This window comes from Aulostomus chinensis, chromosome 20, assembly GCF_037954235.1.
Source record: "Aulostomus chinensis isolate RoL2024-O1b breed Wild chromosome 20, RoL_Achi_v1.0, whole genome shotgun sequence".
NCBI classification, from domain to species: Eukaryota; Metazoa; Chordata; class Actinopteri; order Syngnathiformes; family Aulostomidae; genus Aulostomus; species Aulostomus chinensis.
This window is the reverse complement of record NC_141339.1, coordinates 8321473-8338069: the sequence shown is the minus strand read 5'-3', so window position 1 is coordinate 8338069 and position 16597 is coordinate 8321473. Positions and strand designations below refer to the sequence as shown.

The 16597-nt window shown below is 37.1% G+C and overlaps 1 protein-coding gene across 1 annotated transcript; it reads right to left on the bottom strand.

Annotated features, from left to right (window-relative positions):
- Positions 1–1142: 1142 nt before the first annotated feature.
- Positions 1143–16162, bottom strand: rab10 (RAB10, member RAS oncogene family). Its single transcript, XM_086189231.1, has 6 exons — positions 15440–16162; positions 8027–8087; positions 4887–5025; positions 3539–3628; positions 2400–2501; positions 1143–1453 (listed from the first exon to the last, which is right to left on the bottom strand). The coding sequence occupies exons 1-6, from the start codon at positions 15564–15566 to the stop codon at positions 1367–1369; spliced, it is 606 nt and encodes a 201-aa protein (XP_086045357.1). The 5' UTR covers positions 15567–16162; the 3' UTR covers positions 1143–1366.
- Positions 16163–16597: the final 435 nt, after the last annotated feature.

The window sequence follows — 16597 nt, the reverse complement described above, 5'->3', positions numbered from 1 at the left end:
GACTTGTCTGTTACTGTGCTTCAATTCTAACTTTTTTCTTCAAAAGACAAAAAGAAACTATGGCAACATGAATGGCTTCCATTTTGCAGGTCAAATTAAAGCTATAAAGATATTTACCTAACATCATATGTGAAAGTTATGAGACACCAAATATTTTAGCTGTAAATAATCAGAAGATTGGGCTTCATATGGAGAAAAAGTGCACCCACCAACTTGTAGTGTGATCTGAGAGCAAACACCAGTCTAGTTTTATGTTGATGATTAACAATTAGTTTCAAGATCTTATTTTAATTGTTGCCAATGTTATTCCTCCTCAGGTCGCAACCCTTAACCTGCTATGTAATGTACAGTATTGAGGACAAACAAGTTAACTTAAACAAGCTTATTTTTAATGGATCTGCAAAATTGTTTGAATTTCCAAAGAGAACTTCTGTACCTCCCACCCACAGTTACCCAGTGGCATACGTTACAACATTACAGAAATGCTTCCAACCCAAAGAAATCTGCATGCAGGGAAAAAAAGACATATTGAGCCCAAATAGGGAAAAGTAAAATAAATCATACAGATAAAAATAAAACATCAATAAACAGGACATATAATGCCGTTCTCTTGGCTGGAGGAGAAATTCAAACGCTTCTGCTTCAGTTCTGCTCTGCAAGATGGGAGCTTCTCCTGACAGAATATTAAACTGTAATTTCATTGGGTGAATGTGGCTCCGCCCACCACACAGCCCCACCCCTGTCTTCCATATAAGGCACAGGACAAAATAAACCCCCACGTACAAAAGGAGCTAGCCACGCCTCTGTCACTTGGTAACAAATTGTAAATGACCAAATACGGTTAGACAACAGAAGGCTCACTGAGTGTACAAAATGTTAAACCTACATTTGTGTTTTTTTCTCCTCGATTTTATTTTTTTATTTTGACTTCCTCTGACTGAAGGTGAGTGCTGTGGGTTAGGGTGTTGGGGGTGGGTGAGGAGTGTCCAACCAAGTGATCTCAGGCAAAGGAAATATTAAAAATATGAGCTTGTCTTTTCACACTTTTTTGTACAATCTTTTAAAACAAAATGACAAGAAACATGACTGGATTTCTGGTTTTCACAGAAATAAAAATGCTCATTGGATGGGAAATGGAAGAATAATGGGTGGGGGGTGAGGGAGGGTTAAAGGGGGGAGGTGTTTCATCGTTTTATTCTGATAAAGAGTGTCAGTGTGCAAGAAAACTCATGAGACAGGTTAGAGGGCGAGAGAGTTAGAGTTAGCAGTTAGAGTGTGTGTGTGTGTGTGTGTGTGTTTGTGTGCGTGCGTGTGTGTGTTTGTGTGTGAGCGAGCACGTGAATGTTTATGTATTAGTGTGAGTTGTTCAACTGCAGCACTTGCTCTTCCAGCCTGTGACTCCGCCTCCACTGCTGATGTCGACATTTTCACTGTTGGGCTCTTTTACAGGTGTCTGTAAAAGTTGTCGTTGCAGGTGCAGACACAAACACAGACACACGACAAAATTAACAACTTATTAAATACAAGAGAGGTTACTAGAAACAGAAGCACTTAAAATAAGGGTACATTAATAACAGTTCATTCTTAAGTTATGAGCAGGAGTGCTGATCATTTCTTAAGCATAATTAACTACTATTTGTGACCCTCCTTGGATGGTAGTCAACGCAACGTTAACTGTTAACTAAGCTTTTACTAACCATTTTTAATGTAACCTTATTACAAAGTGTTGCCCAAGGACTATGTTCAAATTTTTTTAATCAAGTGATGCTTATAATTTAACTTAATTTGTCAAAAACTGTTTTAAGAAAATGCAAATCATTAGATTCTCCCTTGTTGAAGATGGCCAAGAGGGGAACCTCCAATATTCTTTTTTTCACCATTCTAGAATGATAATGAAAATGGAAACTGCTTAGATCAACATCTACAGAACAAAAGAGGGGAGAAAAAAAGTGAAGTCAAAAGTGCCATCAGTGAGGTCCTCAACTGTTACTGCTAATTTGGCATGTTCTTAAGTTTGAACTGGGAGCAAATGCTATGTCCCTATATTGAGATGGACCAGGAAATAAACTTTCACTTGTGGTCAATGTCAGTTTTTTAATGAAAGTAACAGCTTGCGATGCCTATTCTCCTGCCTGTTGCCATTAAATCAATGCGAATTCCAATCGAACCACAACTGAATGAAGAGAATATGGGAAAATTAGGTTGGCATTTCGTGTTTGTGCATTCATATGGAGGAGTTTGAGTCAGATCACACCATGTTTTCATCTGCAGTCATATTAAATAGACTTCCAAGACACATAACCCTTTGAATCAATTACAAGCTAAGATAGTGCTCCAAGAGTACCCAAGCTGTAAAAAAAAAAAAAAAAAAAAAAAAGATTCCTATTGAAAGAACACACCTTTCTGAGGATGTCTTCTGCTAATGTGAGGAAAGCCTTCTCGATGTTGATGTTGGCCTTAGCACTCGTCTCAAAAAACCTAATCCCGTGCTCCCTTGCAATCTGTGGAAGAACAGGGAGGTTGCATTAGAATGATGAGTGCAGTTCAAAGGGATACAGTCCCAAAATAAAATGGCAGAACAGAGATCAAGTATCACTGGTCTCCTTAGACACATGCAGAAATATACACATGGCATTCTAGTCAGGTAAGTGTGTGTATGAGTAAGCAGATCTGTATGTAATGTTGCTAAATCAGTTGACTGACGAGTCATGGCTACTTTGCTTCAGTACCATAAGCCAGAGCTCTGAAAGCCCTTTCCATCAACATAACTTTAATCACTCACTCTGCTGTATTAGACTTTAGGCAGTGTTACTGGAGATTATATCAAGACAACAAACGCTGTGATAGTAGAGGACAGAACAGGAAGTAAAGAAGAAAACTAAGCAATAATTATCTGGTAAAAATTTAAAAACCATGATGAATACGGAGGGTTATTCACGTTTTGACAGAAAAAAGCAACTGGTTTCTACAGTCTTTTCAAGTCATTGAATCCTGTTACAGTTAAGATTGTGGCAAGGACCATTATTTCAGTAACAAGTTGATGCTAAATTATGAAAATGTGACAGCAACTGCTTTTCTGTGGTACAGACCAAAATGCAAAACAGTAGCTTTAAGCTTTTGGGTGCAGCTACAAGTGGCTTTGGAATTTGACAAAAGAAAAATTATGGAGACAGTGTACTCACCAGTATACTACAATATTGGGGGTCAAGACAGAGAAACGTGCGCACACGTATGTGTAATGGTGAGCATTTCTGAAGCTTGAGTGCAGCACTGCAAGTCAAGCCACCACCATACACAAAACTATACATGGACAGCTGAATTTTGCTGTCACTGTGTGTTAAGACTCCCCAAAGAGCAATAAGAATTCTTGTGTTTAGCTGCCCAACTGTTTAAGTGAAGAACCCTAAAAGTGGTTCAGTGATTCTCAAAGTGAAAACAAGCCATGTTTTACTTTACTCATCTATTTTACAAAGAGACCCATAAACAAACTCTACACAGCAATGGGTGCTGATAACTGCTGTAGCTTGCACTGTCTCACCTGTTCCCCCTTTGCTTTTGGTACAACCCTCTTGTCCTCCATGTCACACTTGTTGCCTAGCAGCATCCTCTCAACATCCTCATTTGCATGCTGAAAAAGAGAAATGTTTTCTTATCTGCACCTTAAATCAATTTACATAAAAAAATTAAATTTAGTGTACAGCAGGTGGAATTTAAAAAATCCGCAACTGCTCAAAATCAAATGTTTCAATATTCTTTATGCTGAGGGAATGAAAAGCAAAGGTAAAAGTATAGATTTATCTGTTGCAAATAAACCAAGTGCTCTGGCAGATCACTCATTTTGAAGAAAAAATTTTGTAAATAATGATGGCTTATCCTGTTACTCGTCTCACAGTTGTGAACAACCAATCTGTGATTAAAACATTTGTAGTCCTGTCTTCTGAGTCACATGTTTTAGATGGCAACATTAAATTTGACTTTGGCAGATAAATAAACAACTGTGTGTATAACTTGCAGGTAAGCAATTCAAGCAAGGAGGAGCTCACAGTTTAGAGTAAATGTCATTTTGTCTTCTTGACCAAAACAAACTCTTTAACAGCCACAACAAAGGAAATAGTACAACAGAGCAAAGCATAGCACAGGGCTTCAAAAATCTCAATACTTTCAAACAGAGCATGTGCCTTAAACCAGTACAACTGTATGGTGCACACACAAACTAAGGAATAAGAACCTATATATGAGCAACCTTAACAACTAAGGTTTGGAATCTGAAATGGATCCCAGAAAATTGTTAAAGTTAAAAAGAAAAAGTCATACAAAATAACTGCAACGATTAAGATAAGTACTGGGATAAAAACGTACATAGAAATGGAAGCAGCAGAGATACAAGAAAATACATCTTCTACAGTTCAGCAACAGGACAAACTGGCCATATGTTACACACTGCTGTCACTCAGCTAATAGTTTTGGCATTTCAGGCCTAAGACTGACATCACTAAATGTGAGGGTATGTGCTTTTTTATCCACTACGAAAAAAGAAATAACGCACTCAGGATCATCAAAGATCCTGTTAAAAGCTCTTGCAATCATGTCTATATGGTTCTAAACTGGTCAAGGTAGTCAACTTTGTGTAGAAGTCATACTGGATAGTGATTGCTCTTTGCACAACCTTAAACATGTCTTCTATGGGTCAGCTCCATATTTCAGTTTATTGTTACACAAGATAAGGTACATCATTTGAGAAATGTATATTCTGAATTTTGCTTTTCCTGGGACAGTCATATTGGATTATGGATTTTTACAGATTATTAAATACTTGTTACATGCCTTTGAGGATTTTGTGTGATATGACAATTTTTTGCCTGTTAAGTGTGCACTGTGTGTCTCACTTCATCAATGTTGCGCAGCCATTTGCTGATGTTTTCAAAACTCTTGGCGTTGGTGATGTCGTACACCAGCATGATGCCCATGGCTCCTCTGTAGTAGGAGGTGGTGATGGTATGGAACCGTTCCTGGCCTGCTGTATCCCTAAACACACCAAATAAACATGTTACTTCAAATTCGCTATCCTGTTGCATTCATTCCACCCGACGACCAAGTATTGCAGGGTTGGACAGAGTTGCTAATTGATATTACACAATGGTTTCTTCTTTGATAGATTTCTCACTTTTACACACACTTGTTGGCTTCTTTTATATTCAAAAAGGACACTTGTGCAAATTACACACCAACATAATGTATGTCACTTATGTGTCTTCATGTTTGGCTTGCAGGTTTCTTTTCAGAGGAATATGTGATTAAATTTGACTGTTATTCTCTTTTTCCAATGGCAAATGCTAATTATTTCACAGTGGCGACAGACAGGTGGAGAGCATGAGCACATCTATCCATTCTTAGTAAGGACAATAAACACAAAATTATGATAGAACAGAAAGAGGCCTGATGAACACTATCTGCCCAATGTGATTAGGTGCCAGATCAGATCACAATTGGCACTGAATGCAAACCAAACCATTAAAACTTTCAAATGAGGATACAAATACTTTAAATTTCATGTAGATTTAACCTTTACACATTAGACTATGAGTGCATATATATATATATATATATATATATATATATATATATATATATATATATATATATATATATATATATATATATATATATATATATACACACATACATACACACACACATACACACATACATATATACATACATATACACACACACACACACACACACACACACACACACTTAAGTATCCTGCTTATAAGCCATATCCTGGTTTTGATCATATTCAGGATATGGTGTTCACAAGTACACAGAAAAACCTGAATACTGATATCACTGTTTACATTCAAATAATTAGCATCCCTGTTTCTCATCACTGCATCTTATATTGGCAGGACTGTAATGTTTATTTTCTACATCACAAACCATGCCACTTTACTTGTTTTTAAGTTTGGCCAAGAGGTCAATTTCTAAAGCACTTTCCAACGTGACCTGAAGATATCTATTTGTTGGGAATCCCGGGAATCTTGTAACCTGATAGCCACAGACTTAAACAGGTAAGCATTTCACTTTCTCCCATCTAAGCTCCCAATAATATTTCATTCTTTTAATACTGAAACAAAAAACTCAGTTTCTTCGTCACTCCAAGAGTAACATGCTCTTGTTGCTGCCGCCATTTTTGATTTACTATTATGTCACTTGTCTGAGGTCGCGCCTACAAAGGCAGTCAACAGACGTCAGTATCCAGGGTAAGGCATACACATGCTCCATTTTCTTTTGTAGTTCTACAGGTAGCAAAATCAGGTTTCTAAAACCCGGAATAAGGGCTCATCACAGTTTCTTTACTCGGGTTAAAATGTTTATATGCATAAACAAAAAAAAAAAGATACTTTGAAAACCAGATCCCAACTTGGATAATTCAGTCAATGCAAACTTTTTCCTGCTATGATGAGGGAAGTATGATTTTCTACAGTAATCCTTTACATTTTTGTGAGTGACCACACTGCACACCATAGAAATTAAACATTGGTATCCTTATCTTACCCATACTATCATCAGCATGGCTCCTCATTAGCCTTACCAGCTATTATTAAGGTATCATGATTCTTGTCAATTCAGTGTTTAACTGCTACTGAGGACAGCATTTTTTTTAATCTTTTAATTTAGCTAAAAGCACCAAGAAAGAAAAAAACTTAGGTGCTAAATATAAGTCTTATAATTGTAAGTAAAATCCTGAATAAAGATGACAATGTTAAGATAAAAAAGAATGGGAGACTCGACAAGGTGACATGTTCGACAATTACAATACTTCAATTAATTTCCTAGTTCTCCCTCATCCTCTCTTTGTATTCTTTGGCGATACACTTATGCTGGTAAGCCGAGAAGAGATAAGAACCAAGTTATACACCGACTAAAACGAACATAAATTTTATATTGTTATGTTCAGAGGTTATTCTCCGAGCAAAAAATAAATAAAAAAAAATAATTCAGAATTCATATTTGAGAGGCCAGAAACTGCTGAAATATTAATCTTCATTTACTTTTCTAGGTTGTGTAATTACTATTTAATCTCATTTTATAGGGGGAACAGATGTTCAAGTGACTCCAATTTCGAGACGACGTTGATAACATTTTAATGAGCATAAGATTTTGTCCTGAGCAGAACTTTATCAAAAGAAATGCCTGTTTATTAATTTTACTCCTGCGTGTTGACCAAAACTTGACTCATAATCTATTAATTAGCTTTTCCAGAGCTTTCACCTTTGTCTCATGATCTACAACAATTCTTCACTGCTAAGAACTATTCGATGTCAGGACACAAGACCTGGTAGGTAGCTTAATCGCTTTTAACAGGTAGCTTAATCTCTTTAAGTCATTTGTAAAGTACAAAGGAATGTATCATGGCTCCTTTTGAGAGCATTCAACAAACCTTAACAGAAAATGTATCTGCAAAAATTGATGAGCTATTATTTAGAAGTTTGGTATTAACAGAAGAAAAGTTAAGTTTTTAACTTTTGTTGGCTAAAACAAGAAATTGAGACAGTAACATAATGCTCTTAGAACTGGTAATTCACATTTTCTGACATGCTACAATGTGCAATTAATCAACAATAGTTTTTCTGTTAAATAGATAATGTATTACAATGTCTAACATACAATCTGATCAAATATTACTTGTGATTCACAGATCAGTATTCCCGTGAGTAAGTATTGCTTTTTAAGGTTTTGTTAAAAAGGCAGTTAGAACTGTCAAATTCTAGTAGGAGTAAAGCAGCAGTTGTGGACCACAATGATAAGAAGCCAACTGATGACCATTTTCTGTTCCAGCATATTTCAAGTCTTACGGGAGCTATGTCAAACAGATGTTTGACTCGGAAGTAACAAAAAATAAAATGACTAAATGGAATTGATTTTCATTAAACCTGAGTATTTTTTTAGCTCTGCACATTTTAGCTTGGAAACAAAGCTGTCGTAAGTCAATTATACATTTGTCACAACACAATTTACTCACCATATCTGTAGTTTTATCTTTTTTCCTTGTAATTCAACTGTTTTGATCTTGAAGTCTATCCCTGAAAAAGAAGACACATAATCATCAGCAGGGTCCAAATTTGTTCATTTAACCAACTACAAAAAGGTAGCTAGTGGAGGGAATATAAATTTGTACATTTCCTTTTATTATACCATTACCATTTTATTATACCATGATTCAGTACATACTTATTTAGGAATAAATGGCATTAAGTGTTTGCTGGGATTTCCGAAGAACTGCAACTGAAATGTGATTATTAAAAAAAAAAAAAAAAAAAAAAAGGAAAATAGGGTTTTGCTTTGTGATTATTAAAAAAAAAATGCTGCTTAGAAGTAAAGTAAGTACAGATCTAGGCCTATGTATTTCAAAAAAGAAAATTAATGACAGTGTATTCGGAAAAATCTCTGGTTATGCAAGTATCACTGAGATTACCACATTAACTCAACCTTGTTGAGGAAAATAGAAAGAGTGACAGGTGTTTCTATCAGACACAGAAACATCATCTCTTTCTAATTCTGCCATGTTATTCCAAGATCTTGAGCCTATCTTCAGTAGACATGCAATTGGTACACACAGCTGTTGAGTGAAACCAAGTAGAGGTAGGGACATAGAAAACACAAACACACACACTCTTAAGAGTGAAAAAATGTTGGAACAATTACTGTACAGGCTTACTTTGGCTTAATTTGTGATATATGATTTCGCAAACATAGAGCAACTCTCTAGTGGGAGGGCACTGTTTCCTGCATTTGTTTTTAATGTTACAACTAAGACTGCTCAGCTGGGGAAACCAGCTTATTGATACTTGTTTCCCTTTCCATTCTGGCTGGAAACGTCAATTACATTGGATACAAAGATGCACTAGTTTCCTTACTTCTGATCCAAGTTTTCTTGGCCTACCATAATATGCTACTGTGCAGAAGTCTTTTAGCATTATTCCTTAATATTGATGTCTGCATCAGCTTCAAAACTAAACAGTGGAGCTCTCTAAAAACATTCAATTTACTCTTGAGGAATACATTTTTATTTTAAAAGTCATTATTATGGAAAGAGGTGGTCAGTCAATGCAGCATACGCCACAGCATTTTATCGTGAGTCATAGTAAGACAAATATATTCAGTGCTAATGCAAAATTTTTATAAACATGAAGATTTAGATAGACTCATAACAGCATATAATTCCTGCTGATAAGTGGTGAAACGTGGACATAATCAAGACATTAGCATGAAAATATATAACAGCAACTAGGAATTAAGTGTTGAACCTGAGGTCGTATATGGCATTAGGTTATGAGTTGTACTTTCTTGTCCAAATATTGAGCAGCCATTTCAGCTCTGGTCAGAAGCTATGATTAGTGAAAAAGTTCCAAGATACAGCTGTAGTCTTGGTTTGGGCAGGGCCATATAATAATGAAGGAACTGGCTGCCAAAGCATGACTCACTGAATATTATACACACCCAAGAGAGAGGGAGGATGCAAAATAAATATATTGTTGGGAGAAAAAAAAACATAAAGAGTGAGATGTAAAGAAAGAGAAGAAAGCAAGTGACTTTGCAGATGGAACATGAAATGTCAATATTCTGCATCAAAAATATTAACATACAAATACAGAAGCTGTAATACTAGGATAAAATATTTGTGATACCAAGATAGAAGAGGTTACGTGTTCAGGACAACGAACCAAAAAAGTTCAGCTGTTAAAATCAGAAATTACATATATTGTATCTTCTTTGTTAGGACTAAAAAAAACTGAATTTGTTTGTTTCCTGATGCACTGACAAGTTCTCAAGTAGAAGTATTGTGTAATCCCACTTTTACCTAATCACTAAAAACTTAGGAAGAAAATTATGATTTCAGTGATAAGAGTGTTGTATTGTTGAATTTCTTTAACTGAAAATACATGGTTTATATCCAGTTTATTTTTCAATCCCAATGGAACCATTCCTTCCAAGTATGGATTCCACTGTAGCCATCTATTGCCAATTTCCATATAAAATGAATGATGTGTTGTGAAAAGAAATTTTAGATCACAGCGTTATGCATATTCAGCACTCTAAATATGCACGACCACTAATAAACAAGGCAGAAGGCCATTCAGTGGACTGGAAATGAGGATGAGTGACTGAGATGAAAAAGGAAGGGGGGTTTCCAATGGGGGTATTTTGAGAAGCAGCTGTGCATCTCTATCTCCAAAGCAATGAGTTAAGTGTCAGAAGAAACACTCCTTTTTCTGATGCCCCCTTCTGTTTGTTTCCAAAGTTCTTGTCTTCATCCAGAGCTGAACCTGGTTAATGTGTAGGGCCTTTACTGATACTTATGATATACTTGTTCAATATGTTTAAGTCAGATCGATACAAGAAATTGTTATATTCTCTATTTGCTGCACTGCAGTTCGATGATGACTCTTGCAATACTGTATTCTGAAACAGTGCCTATTGTAGCCAATAAATTCCTTAAAAAGGGACAAAACCATCAATCACATAGTGGCAAAAGTGAACCACCATGGGGACATTTCTGTTATTGACAAATAAAACTGTTTGATAATTACCTATTTGGAGCCAAAATAAAATGGGGTGTGAAGATTGAAGATGAAGAAGTGAGCTAGCATTTTGTGTATGAATATAATCGCCCAAATGTTTCTGGCATCAACAAACTGCATTTGTTGCTTTGCTTTGACACCCTCTGTGCAAATGGCACAATGCTCTAACTCTTTTACTGAAGCTACACAAGGATGTCACCCAAACTCTCCCTGTCATTTCCTCAAAGATGTTTAAATGAAGACCTTATGTTCATTAAGCATGAACATTGATTAAATGCAGCCTTAAGCAGCATGATGGGAGTAGTTGTTTGAGCAGTGAAAGCATAAATTTCCCTTCCCATATCCAGTGAGGCCTTTGAGTCCCACTTGGGGAGTGTAAGCAAATCAGAGTACAATTTAAAACAGCAGAAAATGGAAGCATATTAACTTCAAGCAAAAAAGCAAAATGTGAAAGGTTTTAAAGTACAATATATCATTCACATGAGATTCCTTATAAAATGTTGATCGCACCGTGGTGTTATTTCTCTATTGGAATACATCTGTTCATATTTCTGGTAGCATTTATAAAAATATAGTATTGATACAAAAATGTTAAGATTTGTGTTGTATGGTATCCAACTGTAGTACATGGTGATATGGCTGATTTGTAGTATTAAGTATACCATTGAATTGCTGGTTATGATTGTTATCATTAACCAGATTTCAAGATTCATAACAAGTCAGACCCTGTGAGTGATATAAACATCTCTACAAAAAAAATTAACCATTAAATTTATAAACAAAAATGTTCAAGAACAAATACTCAAGGATTGCTACCAACGACCATTAGTTGTAACTAGTATGTGAATTGGGCCAGTACTAAGGTACCCATAAGCTTGTTGACAAAGGCACTGCTATCTGTATTTGTGACATGTGTAACATTAATTCAATGTAACATAGTTAACCTTCCCCTAATGATGCTGAAGCTACTGGTGTAAGAAAGAGATGTGACCTGCACTTCAGAAAGATACTACACATCTACAAACTCTCTAATGAGTTAATATGTAGCATTACAAATAAAGTGGTAGTAAATCCCTTTTTATAACCTCATTTTCAAATGTCTTACAACAAAACATGACAAATATTTACCGGATATGTGAGCACAGCTTCATCATGAAATCCGCTAATTAAAAATAGTAAGATACGTATGAGCGTATCACAATCTGCTGTACATCATGTTTGTTTCCTATTGACACCGTCAGTTTCCATGGAGACAAATTCTGTCATGCATCATCTCATTACCTCATTTTCATATTTTATAGGCCAAAACAAGATATACTAAAGAAAATAATGGCATTACTAATCTCAAATGAAAATAGCTTAGCAGAATTAATGGTTCACTAATGGCCAAATAATTTTAGAGCAGCCTCATACGTTTTTTTCTAACAGGACTAACAGTGCTTCTATTGTGTGTTTGATGGGTCGTATACATGAAGGAGATTTCAGTAGTGAGTTGGCAAGATGGCCGTCCAGATTTTAGATTTGAAGCAAAGTGATGTGAACCCAACAAGACTAGAGTGAGAGGCAGAAAGGAAGTAGGAAGTAGTAGGATGTGCTTTTTGTTTGTTTTGAATTTCCCCCTTCAATGAGCACCAGTGAGTTATAGCAAAAGTGAAATTAAATATGATACCAGCATTTATAGAAAAGCAAGACTTAACACGGTGAAATCACCAACAAGCTTTTCAATGTTGCTGTAAATGACTTGTGACTCTGGTAAGTTAGCGTCAAATCCAATTCAGTCAAATACCTCTGACTGAGGTGTCTCATTCCTCCAAATGGAATCCATGAATACACCGGGAAGTCCATTTATCTCTGTTGGGAACCTCTGATCGTTGTATTTGCAAAGCTTCCCCATCCATTAATTTTCACATCAGTATTTGACTCTGGTCAGGCTGACTGCATTGAGAGACCATTTTCATTGTGAAAATTTAATACACTTAAAGACAACCAATATCATGATGGATTTATTGTTCAACATACATAAACATCAACTAAAGCAGTTTTTCAAAACTGCACAGTCTCTCATTTTCAACAACCACTAAATAAATAATATTCCTACCAGGTAATATACTAAATGGATAGGTGAAAGCAAGCAGAGCAGAGCAGAACTGCTCCCATGTTGCGTTAAACTGTCTGTACAGATGAGTGTCATAGTTTTACTCACGCTTTAAAAAATACTCTGCTACTACAAACATGTTGTATGTTGCAGACAGCAACATACAAGCCAGCTGCCTGGCAGCCCACTATGCCTCTTATATAGTAAAGAAAACCATGTAAAAGCTTCTGAGAGTGATATCACATTGGACCAGATTGAGATTTGTTTAACTGCAGGCATCTGGGGTCAAAGGCATTGTAGGCAACCAAACTCTTGCTCAGCATTTCTAAAATTCCCATTTTACACATGTGACCATTGTAAGGGGGCAAGCTGTGAGGTACCTCTCTTGACTCTTGTGTGGAAAGTTACTATGGTTCATTGAGAGAGTTGTTAGAACAGGTAGCGCTGTTGTGTAAATGATGGGCAACAATTTTTAATTTTGTTTAAGTTAAATATTGCAGTCATTCTTACGCAGCACATTTTAATTACAGATGTAAAAAAAGATGAGTCAAGGCAGAAGACTGACTGGATGGAAACTGGGCTGTCTTCGATGTAACACTTTAAGGTCTTACAGGTTTCGCCACTAATTCAGACAAGCTTCAATGGAAACACAGAGGAGCACTTCCTACAGGACAGTGATCATTTCTGGGCAAATTTTCAGTTGAAGCACTTTGATCATGCTTGATTATGGTCTGCTAACATTCAATAGTATGTTAACCAACTTAACGTCTGCCCTTTATCTGTGCTACTTGGACACAAATTTACATGCATAGACTTGAGCCGAAGAAAACTTCTGAAACCAGCTTAATATTAAGCAAAACACCTCTAGTTGATGCACTGTAAGGTATCGCTTACTCAATAAACCATTATCTATTTCCAAAGAGAGCTGTTGTCTGTCCTTCCATGCAAGCTTACCATCATCACCAACATCTCCATCAGCTTCAAATCCAGAATGCTGCTGCATTTAGTTTTCTTTGAGAACACTGTCAAATCTCATTGTCAACCCAAAGACATGCATGGAATTTCTAGTTAGCAAACATAGCATGTATTGGTTTGTATTGTGATGTTTAGGTTTTGTGAAATAGTCTACTAAGTTTATCGATTTGGAGACAGTAGAAATATATGCCTGAAAACTTTTGTTGCACGGTTAAGTGAGCCAGTAGCAGTAGGTGACGGCTTCAGTTTTCCCCTTCTTACTCTGTAAACATCAATGTCATCATCTCTGCAATGAGATACAAGATCTGACCTAGCTTCTTAAGTATGATTAAATAGTGCAGACCAAGTCAAAAGTAATGTTAAAACTGAAATTAAACACAGATAGCATTACAACACAAAGATAAAACAAACACAAACATAAATACATAAAAATTCACACCAGAGGGCTGTTTCAATGCTACACAGTACACTGGATACCACTGGGAAGTGGACACACTTGTCCTTAGGCATGGATCAGGAGGGGTTGAAGAGTTATACACCTGTTACTATTCATGTTACCAAAACTTCAATTGAAATTAAGTTGCAATCATTGATATGAGGTCAGCACTGCAAACAATCAGGTTTAAGTGGCACTGACAAACATGTCTAACATTACATTATTACTCAACACTGATCTTAGGTGGCAGGAGCAAATGGAACATTCATTAAAGTCGTGCAGGGATTTGACACTTGACTCGTGCACGATGTTGGATGCACAGGATGATGTCAACAAGATGATTTGTTAACGGTTCTCTATGAGCAGTAGTAGAAATTGAAAAAACATTTCCATTCCATACTTTGCTGCAAGCACCACTATTGCACATATTTGACAACTCGACAAAAATTCCACATTCAGGTTTTATCAAAAAATAGGATATTCTTGCTCTTAAATGTCCCCTTGAGCAAGCAGAAACTAATACATTTAGTAGATAAAAAGGCTCCAACTTTATCAAATATAATATATTGCTGCTTACATATTAATGTATCATTATAGACAGTCCAAACACGAGCCATCTGAGTAATGTTGCATTTTGTGTGGTGAGACGTTTACCAAAGGTGGGGCTTTAATTTAAAATTGTCCATGAACACTTTCGTATTGCATCTTTACAGTACAGAGACACAGATTTATTCCACCATTACTTTTAAAGAACATGATTAAACACAATCGTTAGAATTTCACATTAGACAAGATACGATTGCTTTGGCAGCGTGTTTCAAAAATAAAGCCATTGACAAAATGAGAAGAGATGTAGCTATGCGCACTAACAAAGCTATACAAGCTTATTTTATGTGGATGTGCGTGTTAAATGCTGGCAACACGGCCTTAGCTACTGCTACAGTTAGCCTTGCTAGCTTGACAAGTTACTGGCTCAACAAACGTGACAGTGACTCGATTGAGAGTTAAACTGGATATACTTGCCCTAAGTACCTGGCCAAACCAGAGTAAAACTCGTGATATGTTAATGAAGTACCATACAGATTTCACAAATGTGACTCTGCGTCGAAACCCCGGGGAGTTAGAAAAGTATCCAACCCTGCCAACCAATGCAGGCCTAGAAACTAACGTCAGCCAGCGCATGCTGATAGCACAGCAGTGCTGGCTAACAAAATATGACCTGCCTACCATTTCCAGCTGCAAGGGAGAATCAGTGAGTCTCTCACCTGTCAAACTTGCTACCTGCCAAGGTTTCCCATACACATTTCCATACAAAATAATTTGTCTTGTGCCCCCTGGTCATCTTACCTATGGTGGAGATGAAGGTTGTGTTGAAGGCGTCGTCAGAGAAGCGGAACAGCACACAGGTCTTCCCCACGCCCGAGTCTCCGATTAGAAGCAGCTTGAACAGCAAGTCGTACGTCTTCTTAGCCATTGAAAAACGGCGTGTGTTCCCCGAGACAGATAAAAAAGATCACCCTGCACGCTTACGAGAAGTCTGAAGCAAAAGTCCTAAACCAACCTGACCAACTGCCCCGCTTTCTTTACTGTAACGTTTACAATCTGGGATATGTTGATTAGCTTTGGCACGCTAGTTGGCTAAATACCACCCAAATAATGTGCCTTTAGACGTGTCGGACAAGCTATATTTCCCACGCCCGACTCTTTCCCTTCTTAGAACATAAGAACAGAAAGCAAAAATAGGATGTCCTCCAGTGTGATTCCTCTTTTCCACTCTTTCTTTTTTCTCCCACACAGTCGGGACAAAATGGCTCCTCTCTACCCCGACTCACTCTTTCTTCATACTAACGGCGAGCTAATTCAAATTCTCGGCACACCCCGTCATTCCAGTGCCCGGCCTCAAGCTCGACCGAGAGACCTAAGAATAGAAATTCAAAGTGAACGTGTACTAAATTCACTCTCTTCAAAGTTATTGAGTTTTCGTATGAGAGATTGGAAACGAAATTTGACGACCGCCGTCGTCTTCGAATGGGAGCCACCACGGCGACACCCTACGGCGAGTCACACGCCTTCACCCACCCCTTCTGTCAAAATGTACGCTCCTGATTGGTCATAATATATGCCACTCCGTAATAAATCCCAATGTGATTGGTCAAACTTGCGTCCACCATGAGGTAAAAAGGCGTATCTAAGAGTGACAGAGAGGCCAAATGTTACTGCGCAAGTTGATCGGACATTTAGGCTCAACTCTCTCTTTAGTTCAGTGGATGAATATATCGAATGATCCAGTATGGCCACCAGTTTCTTGCGGTTCTTTTGGAGCTGGGGTGTGATTCAGTTTTCATGGCACGCTGGCAAATCCATGCGGTGACTATCCCCGGTCTGACTCTGAGTCAGGCAAAGTGATGTCATAAATAAGTACTTCTGTGCTTGTTACGGGCGTTTCCCACATCCTATGTTCTGTAAATCGAAGAGACATTCACACTGTAAATTTAGCATACACAA